The sequence below is a fragment of the Polyergus mexicanus genome, unplaced genomic scaffold, assembly GCF_030449975.1.
Source record: "Polyergus mexicanus isolate NDT 795.1 unplaced genomic scaffold, iyPolMexi1.0 SCAF_13, whole genome shotgun sequence".
Lineage (NCBI taxonomy): Eukaryota > Metazoa > Arthropoda > Insecta > Hymenoptera > Formicidae > Polyergus > Polyergus mexicanus.
In genome coordinates, this window is record NW_027223333.1 from 6,607,191 (window position 1) to 6,632,950 (window position 25,760).

General features: G+C 31.9%; 3 protein-coding genes across 6 annotated transcripts in view; 2 read left to right on the forward strand and 1 right to left on the reverse strand.

The window, feature by feature from the left end:
• LOC138938725 (pre-piRNA 3'-exonuclease trimmer) overlaps nt 1-25,760 on the reverse strand; it is a 120,799-nt gene that overhangs the window by 25,444 nt on the left and 69,595 nt on the right. The window lies entirely within an intron of this gene.
• LOC138938482 (uncharacterized) lies at nt 414-2,564 on the forward strand. Its single transcript, XM_070305481.1, has 5 exons — nt 414-659; nt 721-816; nt 1,167-1,417; nt 1,808-2,051; nt 2,384-2,564. The coding sequence occupies exons 1-5, from the start codon at nt 414-416 to the stop codon at nt 2,477-2,479; spliced, it is 933 nt and encodes a 310-aa protein (XP_070161582.1). The 3' UTR covers nt 2,480-2,564.
• LOC138938760 (sodium- and chloride-dependent GABA transporter 1) lies at nt 3,532-15,427 on the forward strand. 2 transcript variants are annotated; one of them, XM_070305990.1, is made up of 11 exons: nt 3,532-3,864; nt 6,455-6,760; nt 7,485-7,619; nt 7,727-7,855; nt 8,158-8,296; nt 8,996-9,367; nt 9,744-9,960; nt 10,746-10,898; nt 11,034-11,237; nt 11,424-11,594; nt 11,734-15,427. In XM_070305990.1, exons 2-11 carry the CDS (start codon nt 6,460-6,462, stop codon nt 11,869-11,871), a joined length of 1,959 nt encoding a protein of 652 aa, XP_070162091.1. In that variant the 5' UTR covers nt 3,532-3,864; nt 6,455-6,459; the 3' UTR covers nt 11,872-15,427. The 2 variants fall into 2 exon arrangements, with proteins under 2 accessions (XP_070162091.1, XP_070162092.1); XM_070305991.1 differs by having other exon boundaries at nt 3,532-3,831.

The window sequence follows — 25,760 nt, forward strand, 5'->3', positions numbered from 1 at the left end:
CAACTTTTCCATATTTTCAACTTTGACTAACTCAATCTAACTTGTGTGTCGAATAAATTGTTCCAAGAATCTTCGCTAGTAATGTGCAACTTTATAATTTTCAAGTTTTGATAACCGAGAGCTTCGAGTTATTACGTCGTACTTATAAAGTAATCATATTTTCAGAACTTAGAACTAGAACTTTAATACGCACGCGACACATTTCAACATACACCGTATATACTAGTGTTTCCGTTCCTGTCATTCGCTTTTATCTTTGAACAAACGACGAATGCCGCTTCCGCGGTTTATTTCAACGCACACGTCAAGCGTTTACGTGCGTTAGGATGCGATTGAACGTAACCGTCATAACCGCGATTCTCTCCTCCGCGGTGACGGTGAATCCCAAAGGATCAGAAGCTGACTCGTCAGTAATGTCCTGCATGAGTGCGCTGCACTCGCAGTTAGCAACCCTATTCTCCATGCCTGAAGAGATCCTGTTTCTACGACACAAGGTATTCCGTGAATACGCTAAAATCGCAGTCGGGCCGGATTTCATCCACACGCTACCGTCCTTCGTAATCGTGGCAGCCGCGTTGCTCGTCCTTTGGAAGAATCCTCCGTCCTCCGCGCGGCTGATGGACCTCATAGGCGTGACCCTCATTTATAAAGGTTTTCAGGTACGAGATTCCTAGAAATCCGTTGTAAAACTAGTGTTCTTGCACGCGCACGTTTTTCAAGGTGTCAGTCAGCTGGCTCGCGGTTACCGCGCTTCTATGGTTATGGCTGATCCTTCAAAGGATACTCTACTGCAGCGTCTGGCGTTATTGGAGTTACGTGAGTGGACTCGTTATTACTCCTCTCGTACTTAACAAAGAAATCGTTTTCACAATGTTTGAATTGTTTGCTTTTATATAAAAGAATTTAAACACTCTTCTATAATAAATTAAAAAAATCGCTTTCTAAAGTTTTCTTCTACACATTAATCACGTATATAAATATATTTATATAAAAACTAAAACATGATTTAATGAAAGATTTAAATAAAATAATTGAATCAATTCGATATATTCGTTACTTTCCAGATTACTAACAAATTATAAAATATTTATAAGAGAGAGAAACAGAGACACAAAAACTTATATAATTATAAAATTATATGAAAAACATATATATAATTGCTGTAGGAAACCGAGCATCGAGATATTTCGTATCCCTGGTGGCAACGTGTCTGGTCCTCGTATTATCCTGCACCTATACAGCCGCCTGTGATGTCGGCCTGTTTTATTAGTTGGATAATCGCAATGTCAATCGGAATAATCGCGCTGGGATGCGCGATAAACATTGATCGCTTAGAAATTTTCGTTAAAAAAACTTTAAGTAAACTTCGAAGCTTTCTTGCGATGATGAAGCCTTACATAGAATGGTTACAATATAGGTTGGTATTGCGATTGGTGTTTCGATTATCTCCTGTTTTCATTTTTCTGTTTCAGTAATTCTGTTTGTAAATATCTTGTAAATATCAATTTGAATTTTCCTCGCCAACAAATTTTGCAGTGACTCTTATAACGCATAACGTGCGTAAATTCATTACTTCTTTTTTTTAAACTCAAATTTTATTTTACCGTATTGTGTTATGAGTTCTTTTAAATTATAAAAAACAAAATAATAATAATAATAATAATAATAATAATAATAAATATTTAAAATAATAGATAAATGAAAAAATTAAATTGAGAGAGATTAAATTTTATTAGTATATAAAAATAATAATAAATAATGCTTTGTAACAAATAAGATATTCTTTGAGTAAAATTTTCATTCCTAGAATGCAACAACTATTTGTAAGTTCCGAGGCAAATGCAGTAACGGATGACAGTGAAATAAGCTCAGTTTGCGATGATGGTCGCTCAGAAACGTCAACTGATGCGAATGCGGCACGAGGAGACGTACATCCGATCTCTTATGGAACAAATTGGATGCCACCGCCGAATTTTGCTATGTTCAAGGAAGCGCAGCGAAAAGTATCTTTGAAATCCTTTCACACAGTAACGGGTGTGAACGACGTTCAGGTAATAATAAAAAAGAAAAGTTTTCTTTTCGACCATATATTAATTTTTTTTTAAAGTCTGATTGATGTATTATGATTATTTTTATATCGATTTTTATACCGATTTTTATTTCACTACATCTATCTTGAATTTTTTTCTCTAAATAAAAATAATATAAAAATTAAGGCAGACTAATAATTACTTATTGACGTAGTTATACCATCTTTAGAGCGAAAGGTCCCTTTTTAAGAATTCCATTAAAATTTCGAAGCAATTTCGAAGAAATAGAAGAAATTCTTAATCCCGATAGACAGCTGGTGCAATGTAATTGCAATGATGCTTATTTCTTCCAGGATCCCGACAAATTCGCGGCCAAGCAATTCCGACACCGGCGTGGGTGTCACACAGTAATACCAAGTAATTCCAGTGAGCAATCGAGTGGATGTTGAAGGGACTAGTCAGTATTAATCGAATCTCGTTATCCGACGCGCGCCTTCGGTTAATCGAGTAACGCTAAAACGCGAAAAAATTTGCACGAAGGCGACATGTCAATTTCGTAGACGATACTTAATTTGAATAAACGTCCCGCGCGATCCTATTTATGTTTCGATAAGTTTTTGTAGTTCTCTATAATTTTTGTGCGTTATTTTTACACAAAATTTTCTATAAAAATATTTTTTATACGAATCATATATAATCGTGCGCGAGCGAGATTTTATTTTCGAGATTATATCGCGCAAACAATATATCATCGAATGTACGCAATAGTTAAAACAATGCGTAACATTAAAAGTAAAATGCGAAGCCTTCTATCCAATATCAATTATATATTAATAAAATATGTATATAAACTTTTTATGAATAAATAGAAATTTCTAGCATCTAATAGTAATATAAATTTTCCCATTATTTTGCAATATTTTTTCCGTAAATTTCTAATATAATAAATTAAAAAAAAATATGCATTAATTTATTTGGAAGTTCAAAGTTTTTGTCGATTATCCAATCACTAAGTAACATCATTTTTAATTTCATTAGTAATTTAAATTTAAATTTCTGATAAAGAAGCAACATATGATGCATTTACTAATAAATCTGCTCAAAATGTATCATTTATTTCTTTGAATCACAGTTTCAGATATCTAAAAAATTTCTATGAGATTTTATATATTTTATTTTCAGTGACAATATTTCATATATATAAATATATTTAAATTACTGAATTTTTTATACAATATATAGAAAGAGTTAAATGATTTACTCGTTAGTGTAAAAAAAACAAAAAAAAAACAAAAAAAACGAAGCACAATGTTATTCTGTGACGAACCTCCTTGATCCTTTTGATTATTTATTAAATAAAAGATCCTGCCACACCGCTAAATCCCAGGACTCACCACTTAGCTTCGCTGGCTGGCGGGGATGCGCACGAAAACGCGCATGCGTTCGGAAGGGGGTAACATTCCCCATCTTGAACCGTAGTATTATTCTGTAACCACATCTCTTGTGGGGTAGGTCGCAGATATTCTGTGACGCATCGATACTTCAAAATAAACCTCGTCTACTCCGAAAAAGTACGCTTTATCAAACGATACCTCTAACAAGTGCATCCGCGCGAATCGTGCTTTGATTCGAATCGGAAAATTATCTCCGGGAAGAATCGAGGAGGAGATTTAATCCGGAAGCGGACTCTCGGGCGATTCCTCGCAACGTAGAAAACATCTCCTTTCTCGAGCGATGTAATGATTACGCGCAATACCGGATTTTACAATTATCACGACGAGACAAAAAATTGACAGTCACGGTTAGTGCATCGGAATTTTTAACGCATCTTTTGGTAAGAGAACTTCGTTTGATAAAATGAATTTTTAAACAGAATTTTATAATATATTTATATATTAATTTTCATTTTTTTTTAATGCTCCCCTGCGTAATATCAACCTCTCTACCTAAACTTTAAATAAATATATCACGGAAAAATAATGGAAACAAATTTTCATATATCAAGATGTAAACTGTATCTAGCTATATCTTGAGAACATAATTAGGCTTGCTATAAATGTTTAAGTGTCGTAACATTTTTTTTTTTGCGACCGGCAATTAACAAATCTGGTATCTAATATTGTATCTTACTCGACAACCACATAGATCGTGTAATAAAATAATCAAGATTATATTCGTATACGGCCATTTAATTAATGATTATGTATTTTTCTTCGCGCAATCAAGCGCGTGATGCAAGCATCTTGTTGATTTCGTTTGTTATAATTATAGCAATAGAACGAGCACTATGCTTGGTAATAATAAATCTACTAAATATATAATTTTTTAATATTTTAGATACTTGAGTATATAATTATGAAAAATTTCTTTTAATATTTTTTTTATTGTTTATATTTTATATTTTAATCTATTTTCTAGTAATTATATTACATTAGTGAAATGTCACATATATTATATTAAGTTAAAGCCACGCTATAACTTTGCATTTGAAAATATACTTTAAAAAAGGAATTTTAAATGTCAGAAAATATCAAAATACAATAAACATATCATTAAATTGGTGAAAAATTAATAATTTTATTTTCTCCTGTTAATTAATTACATACAATGATTACGCACGATTATATTTTCAGCTCTCATTACACGTTTTAAGGTTTATCTTTTGTATTCTGTAATTTCTCTTTCTCCGTCTATGTCTTCTTTTTCTACGCGATCTTTTTCTCTTTTTCCTCCCGATCTAAAATATTCAAATATACAACCTCGTATAATCATTGTTGTGACATCAATCGCAATTCGAAAGGGGGATCAGCGAGCTTGACGTTATGTCGCATCCGAATTTACGGCCGAGGTTCACGGTCCACGTGTATACGCGAGACGCGATGTAAACTTGATATTGATTTTGCGTTCAGCATCCGCGCGTAGGACGCGCGCACGATGAGCGCATACAAACGCAGCAACATACACACTCGCATATATATCCGCATTTTCGTATGTACACCATTTTGCACGTGCACCCTCTTCATTCGCAAAATCCTGAACTGGCAGGATTACAATGGAGAAAGAAGTAGGGTGGCAAAAAGAGAGATTTTTGAAGGAGGGGACTTTTCAATGAACGTACACGCATGTGGCGAGGATAATGCACGCGAAATAGTTACGATACGTCGAGTGAGAAATCGATTGCATAGGTCCAATTCTGACCAACGTAGATTGAAAAAAAGATCATGTAAAAAGATGTTTAAAATTGGCTGCCATCAAATTGGATTGTAAATTTAATTATAGATCTGATTAAATAATGTTTTATATATAGCTGTTTCGTTTTCTTCTGGATTATATTATTTACAAAAATAAAAATAAATTTATCACATATATATATTAGCTATATAATTTGAAATAAATGCGTTTGTATAATATGAAATACATTGAAAAGTTTATATACGTCGTTTTAACGCAATCATTTACGCCATCTTTAATATATATGTATATCTATTTTAAATGTTTATGCAGTGTCGTGTCACTTAATATTATATTATTCAAAAGGTCAATGTGATTCATATATATATATATATATATATATATACATGTTGGAATATCACGATATATATATGTTAGAATATCAGAGAGAGGTAAATATAAAACGAAGCCGGTTATTGAAAAAGTAATTCCCAAATGGCACTCGTAATTGCTCGGTTTACAGTTGCGTGACAGACGACGTTATCGGAACGTAGAGAAATTTATCGTTAAAGTGCATCGCTTTTTTTTATGAATGCAATAGGAGTCATAATAAAATATTGGTATTGTAGAAAATATGTATATACTTGTGTTATTGACTTCTCGGAAATTTACATCGCAACCTAAAGTAAATCGATCTCTGCTAAAAAGGAGTCCTATGTATTGAAAGAAATCTCAGAAATGAGCAAATTAAAAAGAAATAAGAATTTTTGTAAAATTTTTTGAAAACTTGTAAATTTTAATTTCTCTTCGAAGAAAAATAATGTGTCAAAAAATAAAAATATCTTTCAAAATTCAAAGAAATATAATAAAAGTAATTGTGTAAACGCTCTAATTATTGATTTTAAAAATTTTAAAAAATTTATTTTTACACAATAAATTAGATTGTAGCTTTTCATTTTAATCTATTTTAATTTGTCGGGAAAATTGTAAAAAAAATAATGTAAAGTTTCTTCTTTCACATTCTGTCAAATTATAGCAATTTTTTTACCATCTTTTGACCAAGATATCACGTGTATCTCTTCTTAGCAGAAATATGCCTTAACTACGCGTAATAAGAAAAATAGAACAATTTTATAATCGATAATACGAAGGTCGTAAAAGAGAATTTGCATTTCATCCTTTCAATTATCTTTTAAGACCGGTTTCTTGCTCCCTTCTATAGATATTCAGTGTCAACTTTCGACGCGTTACAGGCTCTATGGCGGAGAAAATGTATTACTGGGGCGAGGAGAAGGATCAGGTCGACCCTGATCAGACCTTCATAGAGTTCAAGGCTAAATCGGTGGGGACGGACAAGAGACGCGAGCCGCCCCGCACCGTGCCGAAGATGACAGTATCCTCGCCGCAGGGTAAAATGACCGAGATAAGTAATAGAGAGGAAGATGCCGAACGCGGCGGCTGGGACAATAAACTCGACTTCCTGTTTTCTTGCATAAGTGTCTCCGTCGGGCTCGGAAATGTCTGGCGATTTCCCTACCTTTGCTATAAAAATGGCGGTGGTAAGTCGATTTAAAACACTAAATTTACATGAACAATTTAAGCGGTCGTTTTTAATATCAGAATCCTAAATCAGCATATAAATTCATATAATTAGTTATTTTGTATATTATCAATTTTATTTTTATTATTAGTTTTATATAATTAAATTATCAAAAGAAAAAATTTTTTTTATTATAATATTTCAAGATAAAAAAAACATATTATATATAACATAATATAATATAATACTTTCTCTTATTCTGCAATAATAAAATAAATAATATTTTTATAGAATTTAAAATAAATTGCTTTAATTAATTATTTTAACTCTTGGGACTCTTAAATATTACCCCATTTACGAGCTTCCTTAGAGCTTTGCTGTTATAAGTCGAGGACAAAGACAGCGTTGAATTTCAGTATATCCGACATGCATAATTACCTCTCTAGCTTACGAAATCGTTAATATATGAAAAAAAATGGCTTGAGTTAAAATATAGTTTAGCTCGCAATTTTGCTTTTCCCGAGCTTAATTGCAACCGCGCTGTTAATTAACTTCTTTTATGCTTATGTAAAAAAAAAAATGTATTCTAAGACAGAGAAGGACAGTGATTTAGATTATAAACAATATATAATAGATTATTTATTTTTCTATAACTATCTTCTAAATGTAAAAGTAATAATTTTATTATTTGCAGTAAATTAATTAGTCATTATTTTTTTATTCATCTTGAAATTTTGCTGTAGGTGTTTTCCTGATCACCTATGGTATCGCAATGCTGTTTTGCGGAATCCCTATATTCTTTCAAGAAGTCGCTATTGGACAATATCTTGGAGCTGGTGGGATGTCGCTAGTGGGACAATTGTGTCCTCTTTTGCAAGGTAAAAAAAATTACTTTCCAATATCTTTAAATTAAGATTGTAGCTAAATTATGTCTATGATATATTCATGATGAATAATCACGTAATTTATTGTCGTTGTATTTCAGGTGTGGGATATGCTACGATGACTATTGTATTCTTCCTCGACATATATTATTGTATAATTATTTCTTGGACACTTTTTTACCTAATAAGCACATTCGTGAATTTACCAAAAGTACCTTGGAGTGGCTGCGGTAAATATTATGACATATTCTTTATAAAAGTACCTAATGCTTATTAAAATTGTGGTATTAAATTTTTTTAAACCATAGAGTCTTTTAAAGAAACATACTTAGAGAATAACAGATCTTACATCTTTATATTTTGTGTGACAGAATCGCTCAAAAGATGAAAAAGAAAATGATTAAAGATACTTAAAGTATTATCTTAATATCGTATTATCTATATTTTCTATATTCAATTAATATTTATATAAAATATTGTAATGCGAGATATTATAAACAGAATATCCTATATAGACTGTTCTTTTTTTCAGGAAATTGGTGGAACACGGATGATTGCTTCGACGCTACCAAAGATAACAAAAGTACGCATGGGCGAATAAACTGTTCAAAAATAACACCTACCGAAAATAATACCTGCCATCATACGACGCCGGTAGAAGAATACTGGGAGTAAGTAACATGTACTAAATAATTATTATATATAAACAAATAAAATAATATGACCATGTATGTCAATAAGAAGAAATTGTTCGCTAGCTAATCGTATTTCTTTGTTTTGACCATATATCTTTGAATTAGAGAATTTTCTAGATTTAATAATTTTGAGTTACGTAATCAAAGTATACATATAGGCATCGAACTGTCCCTTGCGAGAATTATAGTACCGATGATGTAAGTTTGGAAGTATCGGGGGATTTGTGCGGGATGTAAGAATGATGAGAGAAAATGCGATATTGATTTTCTGAAAATCAGGTCGAAGCGCAAATTTGCTCGTGTGCAAACGCGTTTATACAATGTATTGATGTCAACGATACTAATCTCTAAAGAATATATTTATATGTTCGTCTGAATTTATATTAGTTTGATATAAACTCATTATATATTTACTTCGCAGGATGATAAGTAAAACGGAGTAGTGAGAAGTAATCGTCGCGATTTTTAAATATGTACTAATTGTATAATGTAATTTTAACTTAATCTGATATTTATATTTACATTATTTATTCTTTTATGACAAATATTATGTACGTAAAGTCGCGAGTGAAATATTGAGACGCGTTGGTTATTTTGTTATTGTTTTTTTTTATCTCAAATGTTAATATTAATATTTATAAGGTGAATATATCAATTGCAATGATGCATTTTCAGTCAGCGAGTTCTTGGCATCACGTCCGGTATCGAAACTATCGGCAAGATCCAGTGGGAGCTGCTAGGCTGTCTGATTGTCGGCTGGTTGCTCGTTTACTTTATCATCCGGCGCGGTCTACATCAGAGCGGTAAGATCATCTGGTTTTCAGCCTTGTTCCCGTACGTGGTGCTTTTCATTCTTTTGGGAAGAGCGGTGACGTTGGAGGGTTCGTACGAGGGTTTGCTTTACTACGTGACGCCGCGATGGGAAGAATTGCGCAATCCCGGACCGTGGATAGACGGTGCTACTCAGATCTTCTTTGCGTACAGTATTGGTACCGGTGCCCTACCCGCCCTAGGCTCGTACAACAAGTTCCATCACAATTGTTATAGGTAAGCGATGTTATAGGTAAGATCCTTTCCCGGATGTGGCAATTATCGACAAGATGTCGAGCTTCAGTAACAGCGTTGCTTAGCTTCGTTCGAGAAGTAATTTTTCGCCGATAAGAATGTCAAGGCAGAATTTAATCGTAGAACTTAATTAATTTTTTCGATGCTGCAATCGTTCGCAGCTCCATGCCGATTTGAATAAATCCATCATGTATCGCTACATGTTAGCCGTGTCAGATTTCACGTTGGCCTTATTTATGCCTAAGCTGCGAGATAATTGCTTTGAATAATGACTTTGTAGCGCGCGTTCTATTTTATTTAATCACACGACGGTATCGTCGTTGCTGGAGTCTTTCAAAAAGAGAGTTTTGTCTTGCAGAGACGCAATAATCACTTGCGTAGTCAATACCCTGACGTGTCTTCTGGCCGGTTGCGTAACATTTTCGATACTGGGTCACATCGCCTTGGAACAGCAAACGCAGGTGTCCGAGGTCGTCAAGAGCGGACCTGGTCTCGTGTTCCTCACGTATCCCGAGGTTGTTCTGAAACTACCCGGTGCTTCGTTGTGGGCCATTATATTCTTCGTGATGCTGCTTGTAAGAAATTGTTATTCCGACGACGGAATAGGCTGTCGCCGACTATATTTATTATGTAATGTATATCGCTGTAAAAAGGGTTTGGACACGCATTGTCGCCCTCGGCAGGAAGATTCTTTCGACATGTCACAATTTAATGTCAAACTGTATATTTTTGTACTAAGAAAAATTGTGAAATGCTGATAGAAAATAATATAAAAAATATTATATTAAAAGAAGTTTGAAAAATTCTTAGAGAAAGATTTTTTTACCTCGGAAAATAAATTAACAGCAAATTTAAATTTTAACAGATTGAACTTCCAGCAGTATAAAATAATATTAGCAAATATTAGCAATTTATGCGTAAAATTTTCTCAAATAGTAAAATTAAAATTCGATGTAGCATTATCATATTTTATTTTTTACAGACATTTCACAATTTACAAATTTATATTGTAATAATCATTTTACTCAGGCTTGTGTTCATTTTTTTTTTCCTAAAAGTTTTAAAAATTTACAGTCCAATATGTAGTTCTCTCATATTATTGTTTATGTAGTTAGTTTTTGTAAGATTAATTAATGACGAAAAAAATCGTATAGTAGTAAAAATCATATTCCTAACAGATCACTGAACGATTATAATTTTAATGGAATATTATATATTGTAAATGCATATTACGGGATAGTTGTCAAAATCTAAACGTAGATTTTGGAGCAAAGGTTAAGCATGGGAAGATTAGAATTTTTCCAACTTTTTGCACAAGTGTAAGATGATTATATACGAATCGCTTCGTCTCTCCACGCAGATACTCGGCATCGACAGTGAATTTTGCATCGTGGAATCTTTCATAACTGGTATGGTCGATTACTGGCCGGATACACTACGTCCTCACAGGATCAAATTCACTATCGCCATCTGTCTGATAATGTTCGCTCTTGGAGTTCCGATGGTCACGAACGTTAGTATTCGACGAATTGTGTCAATCAATCGACACGCAAGGAATCGAATATATAATAAAAAGTTTTACACGCGCGGTAAAAAATTTAACAAAAAAAAAAAAAAAAAAAAAAAAATCAGATGTTATTTTTCACAGGGTGGAATTTATATTTTCCAACTGATGGACTTCTACTCCGCGAGTGGTATGTCCATATTGTGGGTATGTTTCTTCCAAACGATCGCGATATCGTGGATTTTCGGAGCAAAGAAATTCTGCGATTGCGTGCATCAGATGATGGGAATTCGTTTGAATAAATTCTGGTACATATGCTGGGTTCTATTCGCGCCAGTGATCATGGTCGTGAGTATAATAATTCGTTTGCATCAATTACAGCATCCAAAAACAGATTTGCGCGCACTAATTGTTACATTTCAAAAAGAAAAAAAAAAGAAAAAGAGGAAAAATCTACGAATATGTAAAATGTATAATATATTATGCGCAACATAGCAAAAGTTTTCTCAGTTGCATTTTTTTTTTATCTTTCAGTTCATCTTCGTATTTCAAATTGTGCAATATAAGCCACTCAAATACGGCAGCAGCTACGAGTATCCGACATGGGCGGAAATAGTGGGAGTATGCTTGAGTCTTTCATCTATGATATGGATACCAGGTTACGCGTTGTACTACGTAATAATGACACCAGGATCGTTCATGGAGGTAAATGTGACGACGTTTGCGTGTAAATTGCACGCATACGAACTCTATCTGGAACTATTATCGTACATACGATAATAAGGCTCATAATTATTTTAATCTGTTTTGAGTCGCGGATATAATGTGCCATCTTTTTTTTTAGAATATTCATAAGGGTCTGCAACCGAATATAAAATCGCATGCAAAGTTACCGAAAGGCGAAAAGTCGGCCGTGATACCCATGTCGGAGAGCAGCGCAGGCTTAATTACGAAAAATAATAGTTTCCTGAGTCAAACATGATTGATGCTAGCGATTACTTTCAATGCATATATTAGGTTATACTAATCGTAAAAATAATATTTATAGTGAGATAAATAAAATAATAAGAATCCAGTACACGACTGGACATTCAGTAGTAATTTGTGTCAAACTGGACGCATGTCAAATTAATCGGTTTCATATAGTATATGATCAGTTAGCGCGATCATTATTTATTTATTATTATTTATTTAATATTAAATCATATGATATGATATTTATTTAGTAACGTATTTCTGGTAAAGATATCAAAGATTCTGCTTAAATCTTTAATAGCTGGTCAAATAGAACATTTTAATATTGCGATAGTCTTGAATTATTATTTAAAAAAAGAAACTATTTCAAAAAAACTTTATCTAAGGATTATGTAATATATAATATGTTATATAATTTTCTTTATACATATACATTTATAAAAAATATACTGAGAATTAACGTTTTAAGAAACGCAAGAATAACTTATCTTACTTGAAGCTTGATTACTTAGATTTATTGTTAATGGTATCAGCTATAAAGTTTTAAGAGAGAGAAATTTAGCTAACAAGAATATTATTTGGGGATCGCAATTATAAATGATTCGTTTGTGTTGACCAAGCTGATAAAATAAATGGTATAATTAAGAGAGAATATTAGAAGCGTGGCGAATTAAAAGAGAGTACTTATAAAAATAGTATACCGCGCTATAGAGAGAGTGTGTATTCAGATACCAATTTATTGGGGATGAATTAAAAGAAATATATTTTTATATCGCGATTACGTGTCGCGATAAGTACATGAATTTTTAACAGGAAGGTCGTTTGGTTGATGATATGACTAGTTTAAAGGAACTGAAAGTTCTCGTATTGAAGAATGACGTGCGAGCTTTTGAGATGAATAGAAATTTACATTTTTTATATCCATTCAAAATGCTGCACTCATGAGTGCTGATTGTGCATTACTGATGAGTGCGTTAAGAGGTTCGCTGCAACTCTACGAAATAAAATAAAAGCGTAGCGTAAAAAGAGTTACTGACAGTTACTAAATTCACAATATACTAAAGTACAAGTAACAAAATAAAAGTATAATGTAATTTTGGTATGTATTGTATTTTGAAATGACTCAATGCATTCACTGAGAAGAGATATGTTCAATTCCAACTAGTCGTAATAATCAACTGGACCGTAACAGAATATAAAACGTTTTTATCACAAAGTTTTAGCAGTATTGTATACTGCACTCAACTTCGACAGCACAAATATTAGAATTTTTTTTCACATTTCACGTTATGACGCGATTATAATGATGCATTTATGAAACGTAGGATTATAAAATGATGTATAAGTTCTGTTATTTAATTGCTCGAAATTCAATTTATGGCGCATAATACGGACGATGAACCCAATAACAAATTTTTCTTAGACACAATTTTGTTTAAAACATATTCAAAAACTGAATCAAACTTGCAATCAATGTGTAACAAAGTATTCAATGTCCGAGACACGTTTTAGGAAAAGTTAACGTTAAATTTAAAAGAAGGATATGTATGTTATATATACATATATAATTATTGGAAAAAAATCGAGACTTTATTCGATGAACGATGTTATTCAATTTAATCTTCTATATCCCAGATAGGATTTTAATTTGTTCGACCAGTTCAAATGCGCCAGAGAATATTATTTGGCGCATTTTATTTGGAAAAAAAAAAATGGAAAATATAAAATTGATTTATCTTATTACTACCGCTAATATTATAATTATCATTTTCTTTTAATTTCTATTATTTCAAATCTTTATTTTCTCACGTAAAAATATTTTTCTACGAGAGACTTCTCATTTGCTCGAAATATAAAAGCAATAACGTACGATACGAAGCGATATGCTTCTTCAACCGGCCTATTCATTAAGAATATGTTCTCTTATTTAATCCATATAGAGTAATCGCGAGAGCTATTCGTCGAAGTGTTACAATTGTTGACGTTGTACAATACTAAGGGATATGGCTATGGATATTAGTTTCTATTTTAGTACCATACCATTGCGACGCGAAGTACTTCCAATAATAAGCTAAAAAACGAATGATATTATAAGCCAGTTGGATCTGCGTTGAACAATGTGCATATATAACAGCATAATATTAATTCGTAACTTTATTTAATGATTTATACATCGTCAGAGTCATATACACGGATTTTACAATTGTTTAAAACGATGATTTTGTTTACGAATGATAATATTGGAGCAAAATATTCGTACGCACACGAGAGTCTCGATCATTTAATTATGAATCGATAAATTAGCCAATGACACGCGATATGCAAAAAAATTTTTCACCGATCGATTTTTCATTACGATCGAGGAAACATAATACTGCGACTGTATATGTGTCTAACGTCACAAACATTTGTTCAGCGCATGATAACGTATCTCTATCTGACTGTCTCTGTAAATGTATTCAATGTGACGTACACATAAACACAATCGGGAAGAGAAGAGTAAGGATAAAAATTTTCGCGATTATTCTTGCATGGCGATATCTGCGTTACTGCCGAACGCAAGATGACCCCGCATGTGTTCGTCGATCACACAGATGACTCGATTATGGCTCGACGAATCGCTGCTAGAACTTGTACAAATAATGAAGCGTGTTGTATAAATATTATATTTCTATATACGTATATACATTACGTTTTATACGATGTATAGTGATATATATGACCGTGGGTAAAATCAAAAGATCTGAGCCAAAACAGTATTGTTTTTGTAGGTGAAAATTAAATGGTCGCTTTCTTTTTTCAATGTTGTAAGATTTTTCTGTTAATTTAAGTTTATTGCAAATTTTGATCGAATCTCTTTAATTCTCGATTATACGCATATGATATACGAGAAGAATGTTCTGTATCGCTTATTACAATTATTGAAATACTATTATACAATTGTTTATTTATACAAAAAAAAAACCCGATTTCAAATTTCTACCACATTTTTCTAAAAACATAAGATTTCGCCTAATATAAAAATCTATTTAACTCTTTAGATATATGTATATTTATTGTATCATTTCCAAAATGTAAATATTCGACATATTTATCATGAAATGATAATCTTATCTGTATTTTTAAATTTGTCCGTAGAATGTATTTTTGATTACGATAAGTAGATTTATTTCAAAATTTTAAGAAATTTTCTATCCAAAATTAATTTATTCGCTGATGCATCGCTAAAATCGAATGCTTCGCGTATTTATATCATGAGAGCCACAAGGATTTATTTCACAAATTTTGAAAAAATATAGCAGAATGAAACGGATAAGAATTTTGAAAGAAATTTTTGGGAAATCAGATTGCGCGATCTGTGAATCGTAATGTTGAGCAAGAACTGAAATTTGTTTAAATTCGATTACTTTTCGAGCGACATATGTGCGTTAAAAGCAGTGCATTATTTGCAAATGTACAATGGCTTAATGCATTGGGTGTTACACATAGTCATAACATTATGTATATGTTTCCGGCTAAATTGTATCCATATATATGTACTTAAATAAATATCAACGCCTATTATATTGCAAGAAATAGTTTTTCAAATATACATATATACACCGATACATAATAGTGCATAATTTCTATTATCATTGTATGCTGTCTACGATTATTCATACACATAATTTGTGGATGTTCATTATATTCGCTTTCATTAGTTGTTTGATGACTATTTCAGGCTCGAGTTACAAACGCAGATTAGAACCGACGCAGTCGTACGTCATCGTCGATATTTTGATTGCCAATAGAATTTCGCGTATAGGATTTTGCACAGCAATTAACGAACGTGGACGTAACAATTGACAGTTTCAGTAGTACAGATATTCGTAATGAATGATCGTAATGCTTCTGTAATATCCCATCGTTCGGCAAACATAGTTTACTAACGTCAAAATAATTACATCATATAAATACACAGCTTTTGAGCAGTAAATGTGAGCTCTTCTACAATAAAATTTCCGATAAATTGCAATGTCTTTTCTCTTTAACCATCGCGAATTTCATCAAATGATGCAATCGGAAATCTGTCGTTTTTTTTTCCAGATTGAGAGGGAAAAAATAATATGGCAACTCCGTAAAAATATATATCCGGTTCAAAGCTTTTCACAGAGACCATTATTGCAAAAGTAAAAATAATGTATTTTAAATGACGATTGTAGAATCGCGCGGAAATGTGAATCGTCTTTCGCATCACGTGCAATATCAGCGAGACGATCTCGTCTCATATTTCGAGCGTTTCTGCAATTTCCTTCTCTTTTTCGCACAAGCGCATATATATGTGCGTGTATATTCAACCCAACTTTTCATCTCGCGGAATGACGCATTACGATGTGCTTTATGACGGCTAAAGACGACGTGATACGGGTGAACAAAATGTGGAAGGCGCTGATGTGCGCCGATCCGTCTGCCACACTAAACCCGATCGTTACGCGGTCTTATATTTTGCAGCGGTGATTATTGCAATGCTATCGCGCATCCTCCATAGCCCACCGTTTGCCAGTGACATTCCTCTTTCATGTAGGTACGGCACCGTTAAGACTGCTTACGCTCTTTGATCGCGCAAATTGCGCGAAAGGATAATGATATCGTTATAGACGAATCGAATTCACTAATGAGCATATTTCAAATGCATATACTATTAAAAATAATCATTTAGATAGTTTCGTTTAAAAATAAAATTATTTATTATAAATATATATTTTATTATTTAATAAAATTAATAATTATTTTAACTGGTAAGTTGAATTTCTAAAGAGAAATACATATTTGAAATACTTATTTCTAATAAAAAGTTTAACATACAATTAAATAATTATTTTATGTTAAGCGTTTATAAAGTAATAAGAGAAATAGCTTATAAATATAAATATATTTTATTCTTTATTTCAAAAATACTTTATATTTATAAAATATATCGTAGGCTGATCTTACTGTTAGTAATCAGAATAGAAACATGGTTTTGTAATTTGCAAAACTTTCAAGTAAAAAATAAAATATTAAAAGTGTATGATGAGATGTTAAAGTGTATTTTTTATCCCTCTAATTTTTCTCCTCCCCAATGTCCTTTAATTTTCTCCTACCATTTTGTCTCTGTAAGGCTTGAAAAATTGTACGGCTTGAAAGTTAGCATATACAGAATGTTCCATTTGCCACTCTTTTTGTACTAAGTAAAATTGATGATATCAGAGAATAAACCAGAAATAGAGCCTTTTTCCCTAATTAAGCTAAGCTGATTTAAAAAAATTAAAAGAGAAAGAGAAAAAAATAAAATGCGTAAACTTGTCTGCAAAATAAACTATATATATTATCTATATTATGCAAATTACGCTAAATAGTTATACTTTTAACCAGTAATAGCATGTGGAATATGTATGATAAATTGTAGTATATCAAGGCGTATAGATTAACATATAAGTGTAAAAGCTGCAAACCTAAAATTGTTCTGAATAATAACATTTTATTATTTATTATAAATTAATTCACAAAATCTCACTGTAACGCTTGATTTATGACATTTTATTTGTAACAATTCGAAATTAACTATCCACGCTTTTGGTCAATGTCGTATGATTACGTTAGATTTCAGAAATAATAATTATTTTTGTCTTCTATTTTATAAATAAATTTATATAAAATAAATTTAATATGAGTGAGAAGGAAAATAGCAGTTTGCTATTGTATTATTCTCGGTGAGGCCACCGTAGACAGCTAGTGCTTTTCGTATTCTATATTCGATATAATCTGTACGTTAAGTTTAGCTATCGGAAATCGGAGCAAAAAATATCACGACGTTATCGCGTGATACAGAATTCGTATTGCGAAAGAATAGCAAAGCTACATCCCACCTTTGATTTTCTTCGCTCTCGACTTGCATTTTCTGTGCTGATCAGATCCGATATTTATCATACAGATCCCAGAAAAGTGCTCGACTTCGATTCTTCCTTTCTTCATGAATGTAAGTTACTCGAGCTAATCAATTCTTATACAGATTTCACTGCGATCGACCAGCAAAATTGTGCGATTTTCAGTGATTTCTTTCTTAAAGTAACAAGAATTCCTGATTACGGTTTCATATTCGTTAATATGATACGGTACTTCGTTGATTACATAAGAAATTTATCAAATTTTTTTGCCTTCAATCGCGAAGGCATTCTTATGATAATTATTTCCTACTAATAAAAATATACATATTATTGCATATTTTGTAATTAAACTTGTGCTCTTTAAATATCATAATATCATATCAACAATTGTCTATATCTTTAATCGCGAAGAAATTGACGAAGTCGAGATAGGAAACTGACAAAATCACGTAATATATATAGCATCAATGATTCAATTATATCTATGTAAATGCATTTCTCGGATTGTTTCTCCAAATTTTGTCAATCAAAAAAATAGTTACTCTTTATGTTACACAAATCATCACGAGTTTATAATTATAAATAAAATGTGCAAAATCTATACATGCGAAATATAATTTCGATTCCAAAAGTTTTAATAAATAGACCATCTTCAATTAATTATGTATGGTAAGCGAAAATTAATTAAAACAGATAGCAAGATTTTAATTTTAAATTCTGATTATAAAATACTTGTACATATACGGGGTGTCTTACCTAATCTCGGTACAATATTTTAATAGCGTATTCTAGAAGCGAAATGGAATAAAAAATCTTAATACAAAAGTATCGAGGCTACAATAGTTTTTGAGTTATAAGTGATCAAAGTTCGTCAATAATATTGCGTAGATCTGTCATCTGTTATTACTGACAGATAAAATAAATAAATTGATTTCCATAAAATTTCTTCGCGCGATCATAACAAAAATAAACTTCATTTCTTAAATGTATGAAAATATTAAGTTTATATTTCTATTTAAATATAATAATTGATCAACAATTTAAATTATTATTTAAGAAAAAATTAAATATTTTACGTACAACATTTATAGTTCATTAATATCAGCTGACCATCGTACATAATATTTATATACATAAGAAACAATAAAATCAGCTGTGCAGTAAAATTCAATGTTATCTGATTCGTAAAATCAATAACAGACAGATGACAGAGATCAGTACGCGTGTATGTGTAGTTACGAATCTGAGCGCGAAGCTCTACGCGATATCATTGGCAAACTTTGATCGCTTATAACTCAAAAACTATTGCAGCCTCAAAATTTTTGTATTAGAATTTTTGATTCTGTTTTATCTCTAGAATACATTATTAAAGTATTGTACGGAGGTTGTGAGACACCCTGTATATAAAATTAAACAGAAACAAATATACTTTAGAAGTAATTTAAATAGAATGTTTTAAATTGTTTGTATATTCACGCAAACTCTAAATGGATTGGCTTTTACTTCTCGTTTAAATATTTATGTGGCTACGATAGAAGTTCCGGACAGATTTCGTGTGTAACATAGTTGTATCGAGCAATTACTGGTGCACTAGCGAGATACACAGGTGTTACGTTGAAGCATAGCCCTATGCCTCGTTGGTTTCGGATGACCTATTCATTGAACACGAGACCGGCATTCTCACACCGATACCACACAGTAGTAAAACGCAAAGCTTAAGAACCTTTAGCAACGTGATATTACTTTAGGGCGCAAGTCCGTAACGTGTTGCTATGACGACACCCTTTATATGTACGCACTTCTGTTTCAAGTAACTTCAACGGTACGAGGAACGCAGTTAAGACTTTCGTTCTAAGAAAATGTAAATCTTTACAATAGGAAGAATGTCAACCCTTAAGCACATTTTGTGTTGGAACTAAATGAGATATCTTTTTATCCTTAATATACAATTAATAAAGAACGCAACAAAACATTTTGATTTCCTCTTTGTCTTTATTATTATTTTCAGTTTATTTCCACTATTTTTTTTATGAGAAAAATTCATTGCCGATCAAAACTGCGGAATTATATTTTATGATTAAATAATTGTGAACAAAATAATTACTAATTACGGATTGGTACATAACAAATATTTATAAATTAAAAAATATTTATATATATATATATAAATAGAATATCGCGGATAAAAATATCTCTTTCTTTCTCTCTCTAATCAACTTTTCATTCTAAAATATTCTAGAAAAAAATCTTATTTCTATAAGTATTACAATAGCGTAATATGAGCTTCTAAGTTTGTCCTGAAATATTCAACCACATTTCATGCTTATGAGTAGTACAGTATTTTAAGATGCAGAAGTGTAGAACAGACTAAAGTGCACTTAAAAGATTACCACGAATAAATTCTCACAGCACGACACTAGCAACTGTTACAAATCTGCTTTATGCGTTCGCGACGTTTCTCATAATTTTTTAGAATATTATAACTTTAAATACAGTCTAAATTTTTTAGAAATTATGATTGAAAAAAGTCATATACCTTAAAAAAAGATTTTATATATTATCCTGTTGGCTGGCAGTACTGAAGCAGTCTGTTTAATATTATAAGGTTTGTTATTTCGCTGAAAACGCTTTAAAGATTATTTTCAACAAAGTCTGTTGTACAAAAGTATTTTCATTAGGATTGCAATTATCTTTGCCCTGAGATGCGCTTTTCCTTTTCACGATGAAACAATATTATATATGTTACGTTATAGAAGTTAGGAACTTAGAAACTTTCATTATTCAAAATGATCCATTTAAAACATAATCGCGAGAGAAATAAGAAATTACGGGAATTACCCGGTCTCGTTCTTATACAGAATATATTCCTGAAAACATGTCATGATGTATATATAATTTAGATACTGAAACAAATTTCTTTCTCAAGCATTTTCAAACTCGTGCAGATCAAATTCTTCATGTATCGCATTTCCTTCTCGTTCGAGCACTTTACTGTTCATGACACTTCGCAACTTCAAAATCTTCCGGAAAACTTCTAAAATTTTCCTATATCTACGGGTGTGTATACGCAAGGAGTATGTAAGTAGAAGCGAAAACGGAGTTACGAGAAAAAGAGATAAGCTTGCTTCAAAAGACTTCTCCGAATAACAAAGATTTATTTCTCGGACGATCGTAAAGAATTCGTGATTTACTTCGATATCTGAGACCATTCTTGCATCCTAAATTTAAATTTCCATAATTTAAGAAAAAAGTCGCGTTACACATATTCGCTCGATATTATGTTGCGTTAAATGCATTACATTAAAAAAAAAAAAAAAAAAAGTACCAAATTTGACAAATTTGTCGAGAAAATTGCTTGTTTTATTAAAATAAAAATAAGTATTAAACCATTTTCGAATTCCTCACAGAAACTTAAATAAGATAACTTATAATTCCACATTTAAAGAATATTTTACACATTTTTATTCAGAATAAAACGTGATTTATATTTAAAAAAATAATAAAAGCATCAATATTTAGAAACATGAGATTTCTTTATCTCAAAGAATAATTATATCCCATTAATAGGTTTTGTAAATTATCTCAATATATATGAGGGAGAGAGAGAGAGAGATAAACACTTCATTTCTCAGGGGATCGTTTAACAACGGTGGCTGCTTGTATCGACCGCTTTAAAACGCGAAACTCGGAGATCAAGAACTGTAAATCTTAATTCTGATCGGACCGAGAGGCCGTTTTGTACTCGAGAATCGCGTGTCATAGCCTCGCCTGCTGCATGTTGAATACCCAATAAATGTCAGCGGTTAGCGTGTCTTGTCGATATTTAGGAGAATCTTAATATTGTTTATCTATACGAAAAGATTAACGTTCAAGTTGGTTTTCATGTCACGGACACTTTCATTCAACTCGTTTTTAATTCGCTTAAATATCAGATACTTATTTAGTTGTTAATCGCTCGACGCTAATTTCTGACTTAGAGACGATCAAGATTTTTTAAATAGCTTTTATGATGAATACATATATAAATATTCTCTGAAAGACAGAAAAATGTTACATATAAATTATCAATGTATACTTCCATTTGTGACCTATACGATATGTAGAGAATATATGCGAGTGACACATGACAAGTTAACAGATGTGTTATTCTTATTGATCTGGAATATGCAATATTAAAGTAACCTTGAGTCTCCTTCTTTGTGATCTACTGTCTTTAGCCATCAACGATGTCGATAAAAAACTTCGCTATCATTGTGACCTGTCGTGATCATCATCATAAAATCAGTTTTTTTTTTAGCTGTAAAGATATAACAATTAAAAATAACATTAATGTCTAAAGATGGTAAGCTGCACTTTTATCGCGTAATTCTACGTTTTAAAGATTAAGAAACATTATTCATATCTTAATTTTGATAATTCATAATTGCCCCATCGCTATTATGTACATTGTGTCATTTTCGGATGTTTCATCTTCACCTAATCATGAGATGAAAGCGTAACAAATATCTCTTCTAACGGGATACTTGCCAAAGTTTTTATAAAACGAACCTTAACTCTCGAGTTGGGAAATTTTTCTTTTATTGCATTAAAAGTTCAAGATGTAAAGAGTGAGATATATAAGCTATCAGGTGCATTACGGCATGCAATTCTCTAAAAAGAATAGATTGTAAAAAGAGTTCTCCTAAAAACCTCAATTTTTTGACTATTATCATTTCACCGCAAATAAAAGAAAATTCAATGAGACTTTTATTTTTCATGAATCAAGTTTCGTAATTATAATTAGTTTTATTAATATATTTTCAATTTTTTTATGCTATTCTCCGATAATTTCATATAAGCATAGTAATCATTTAATCCATCAGAAAGTTGGATAAATATCAATTCTTATTCATAGTTGCCACAATTTTTTTTTTCTTTGATTAATAAAACTAATTATAATTACGAAACTTGATTCATGAAAAATAAAAGTCTCATTGAATTTTCTTTATATATATATATATTACCAATTTCTCTCTCGATCCCCTCCTCTTGATTACGAGATTCAATCATCAGATGTAATTAGCGCAGTTAACCGTATTTTCATTGATCACTTTTCGACAAATTAATATGAAAATCCGCTTTGTTTTTCGGCGCCGATGGGGTTTCACGTGATCCCGTTTTGCGGCATTTATCGCGTTTCACTGTTGTAATTTTCTGCCGCTGTAATTTTACTTTCCCAGCGCGCGCGTAATACCGTGAAATTATTTAACGATCAGAGTCAAGTTACCGGGGTGCGCGAGCGTATCTCGCAAGATTTGCGGAACCGCAAGAGCATCTTGCGGTGCAATTCAACTGAATATATCTGATTCGAATACGACAATAAATCACATAAGCACCGCGTCAAGAAGTACGTTCATCCGTTTTCCACGACACGACCGATCGCGTCTCGCATCTTGCGGAATGCGAGATATGTATTTATTTCCAGAGTACGAAGCGGCGTGTCTTGAACGGAAACGCAAGCCATAAAAAAATGGGACGCCGTATTTTTCGCGATCATGAGTTGTGTATAATTTTATACTTGCTGATTCGACCAAATTATCGGAATTATGACAAGGATATGAAATAGAAGAATTTCACGTGCGTCTCGCGTTTCTCGCGGAGGCGTGCGATGGCTTCGTATGCTGCCGTGTCAACTTTTTATACACGAATCTAATATCTTTATATACATACTTTATATGTATATATTCGTGTTGCACGCGAGAAGAACCTTAAAGAAATTCGCTACAGCCATCTCTACGTTGCATCAAGTTTCAAAACTGGGTCCGCCCTCTCGATGCAGTAAGCGCTTTAGCATCGAGATGGATCGGATTCTTTATCACGTCCTCAATTCAGTCAATTTCTCGATAAGCAAACTGCGAAAGATTCACGTAATTTAGTAGATTCGAATTATTCGCATTAAATACATCATGTTTGTCATTTGCATTGAGACTGAAAAAGTGAAGGAGCTGGTAGTCTTTGTTTATAAAAGTATATTAACTTTTTCATTTAGAAATATTGAAAAATTAAAGATTTATTATTTACAGATTTAATATTTATTAGCATATTGTTATTACTTAACCGTCGTAAATTTTTTTTCTTTTTAAAAACAAAATCAAATTATTATAAAATACAACAATACTACAAAACACAAATCAAATTAAATACTCTTCCAAACGACAATAGTTCAGCGAGGAACGTTATATCAGATATATATTTCCATATATCACTGGATAAAGCGTGAACAATATATTTTATGTTCAATACCAATATTTAATCCGTCGAAAAATATCGTAAAAATATGCTATCGTATAAAATTAGATTTCTCGTTGCTATATTAAAATCCTTTCCAAACTAAAGGAAAAATATACAAATTAATAAAAACAAAATTTAATTTGCTTTAAATTTATGACTATAATTAGGGATATTAATTAAGAAGTGTATAACTCGAATTTACTTTTTTTCTAATATTTATCTTATAAGAACGCTTCTTCACATTTCTCATGGAAGCTTTAAGTAAGCCGTTTGTAGTAAAAAAAAACGATATAGATAAAGTGATAAAGATTACTCGTCGCTTTCAAGAAATCCTCTCATACTGCATTAACAGCAACGGAATTTACCTGCTTTCCGTTGGATAAGTACTTAAATGCAAATAGCATGCCTCTAAAAAGTTAGAAAAAGAACAGCAAGACACAGTGAAGGAAAGGCGTTGGAATGAAAGCGCACACAACGCATAGAGGAAACATTTTATATATATATGAGAGACGCGCGAAGATAATGTATGGTAGCTGAGACTTTTTAGATTTTTAGTCTTCTATAAACTGCGATTGTGATCCAAATAATACATACGATGGATAGAGGAAGAGATAATTTTTATTATAAAATATTTTTTGAAGAAAGATTTTCGAGTTTTTCTCTAATCATTCCTGCATTTAATCACTTCATTCGCAAAAAATTTTTTTATTTTCCGTCGATGATTTCGGCGTTTTGGGGTCATCTCGTTCTCAATGAATCAAATTCATTTCCCGTATACCATCCGCAGCGAACAATAACAAATTTCAAAACGTGCCGAATAGAAAGCGGAATACTGCAGTTTCCTTCGCGTAGCTAAGAATCCAAAGACAATATAACACAAAAGTCTCGCTTGGCTAGTCACTTACGCTTCCTCTTCCTTGAATTTTATCCGAGAAATAGTGGCGGCGCCTCCACCCTTTTTCCAGCCCCCCTCGGCAACCACCGACTCTTCCGTTTTTCATCGTCACGGCGCCTGGGTTACACACCCAGAGAAAGAGTATTACGTACATCCTGTTCATGATGGAGGTACCGCGGTTTCCTCTCGGCGACTATTGTAGCTTCACTGGGATTTCGAGGCACAGAGATTTCGGGAGATGATTAGGTAAAACTTTACGGCTGCTCTATTTCCTTCTCGCAATTAACGCCGCGGCGCCTCTCTTACAATTATTTTAATTGCACGAACGAAATCCTCATAGAATTTACGAGATTCTCTCAAATTTATCGAAGAACTTGCGTCTAAGATAAATTTCCCAGTAAGTTCTCTATAAAATCTATATATTAAGAAGGTTTTAAGATCTTTTTTAGACAATTTATATTTCGCAACAGAAATTTATTTATAATTTCATGTGTTGCTTATGTATGTATATGTATGTATGTGGTTATACACCTATCTTTATATTCCTCTCATATTCTAAAACATTTTTCAGAATTTCTTTCCACATTTCAAAGTAAAAATTATAAAATTTTTAATCTAAAAAATATTCAGATATAAAAGCGTTCATCCAATGATTTATATTTTTCACAGACATTTACGTAACTTTTGTCTATTAAATTTCTTTTTGTTATAATGCATTTATTATAATATCTTTATAATTAATATGAAAAATCAAAGCAAAGTATATCGTGCATAATTGCAATACATTTCTATCTCGTTGTGATGAAAAAACGTTTTACGTGTTAT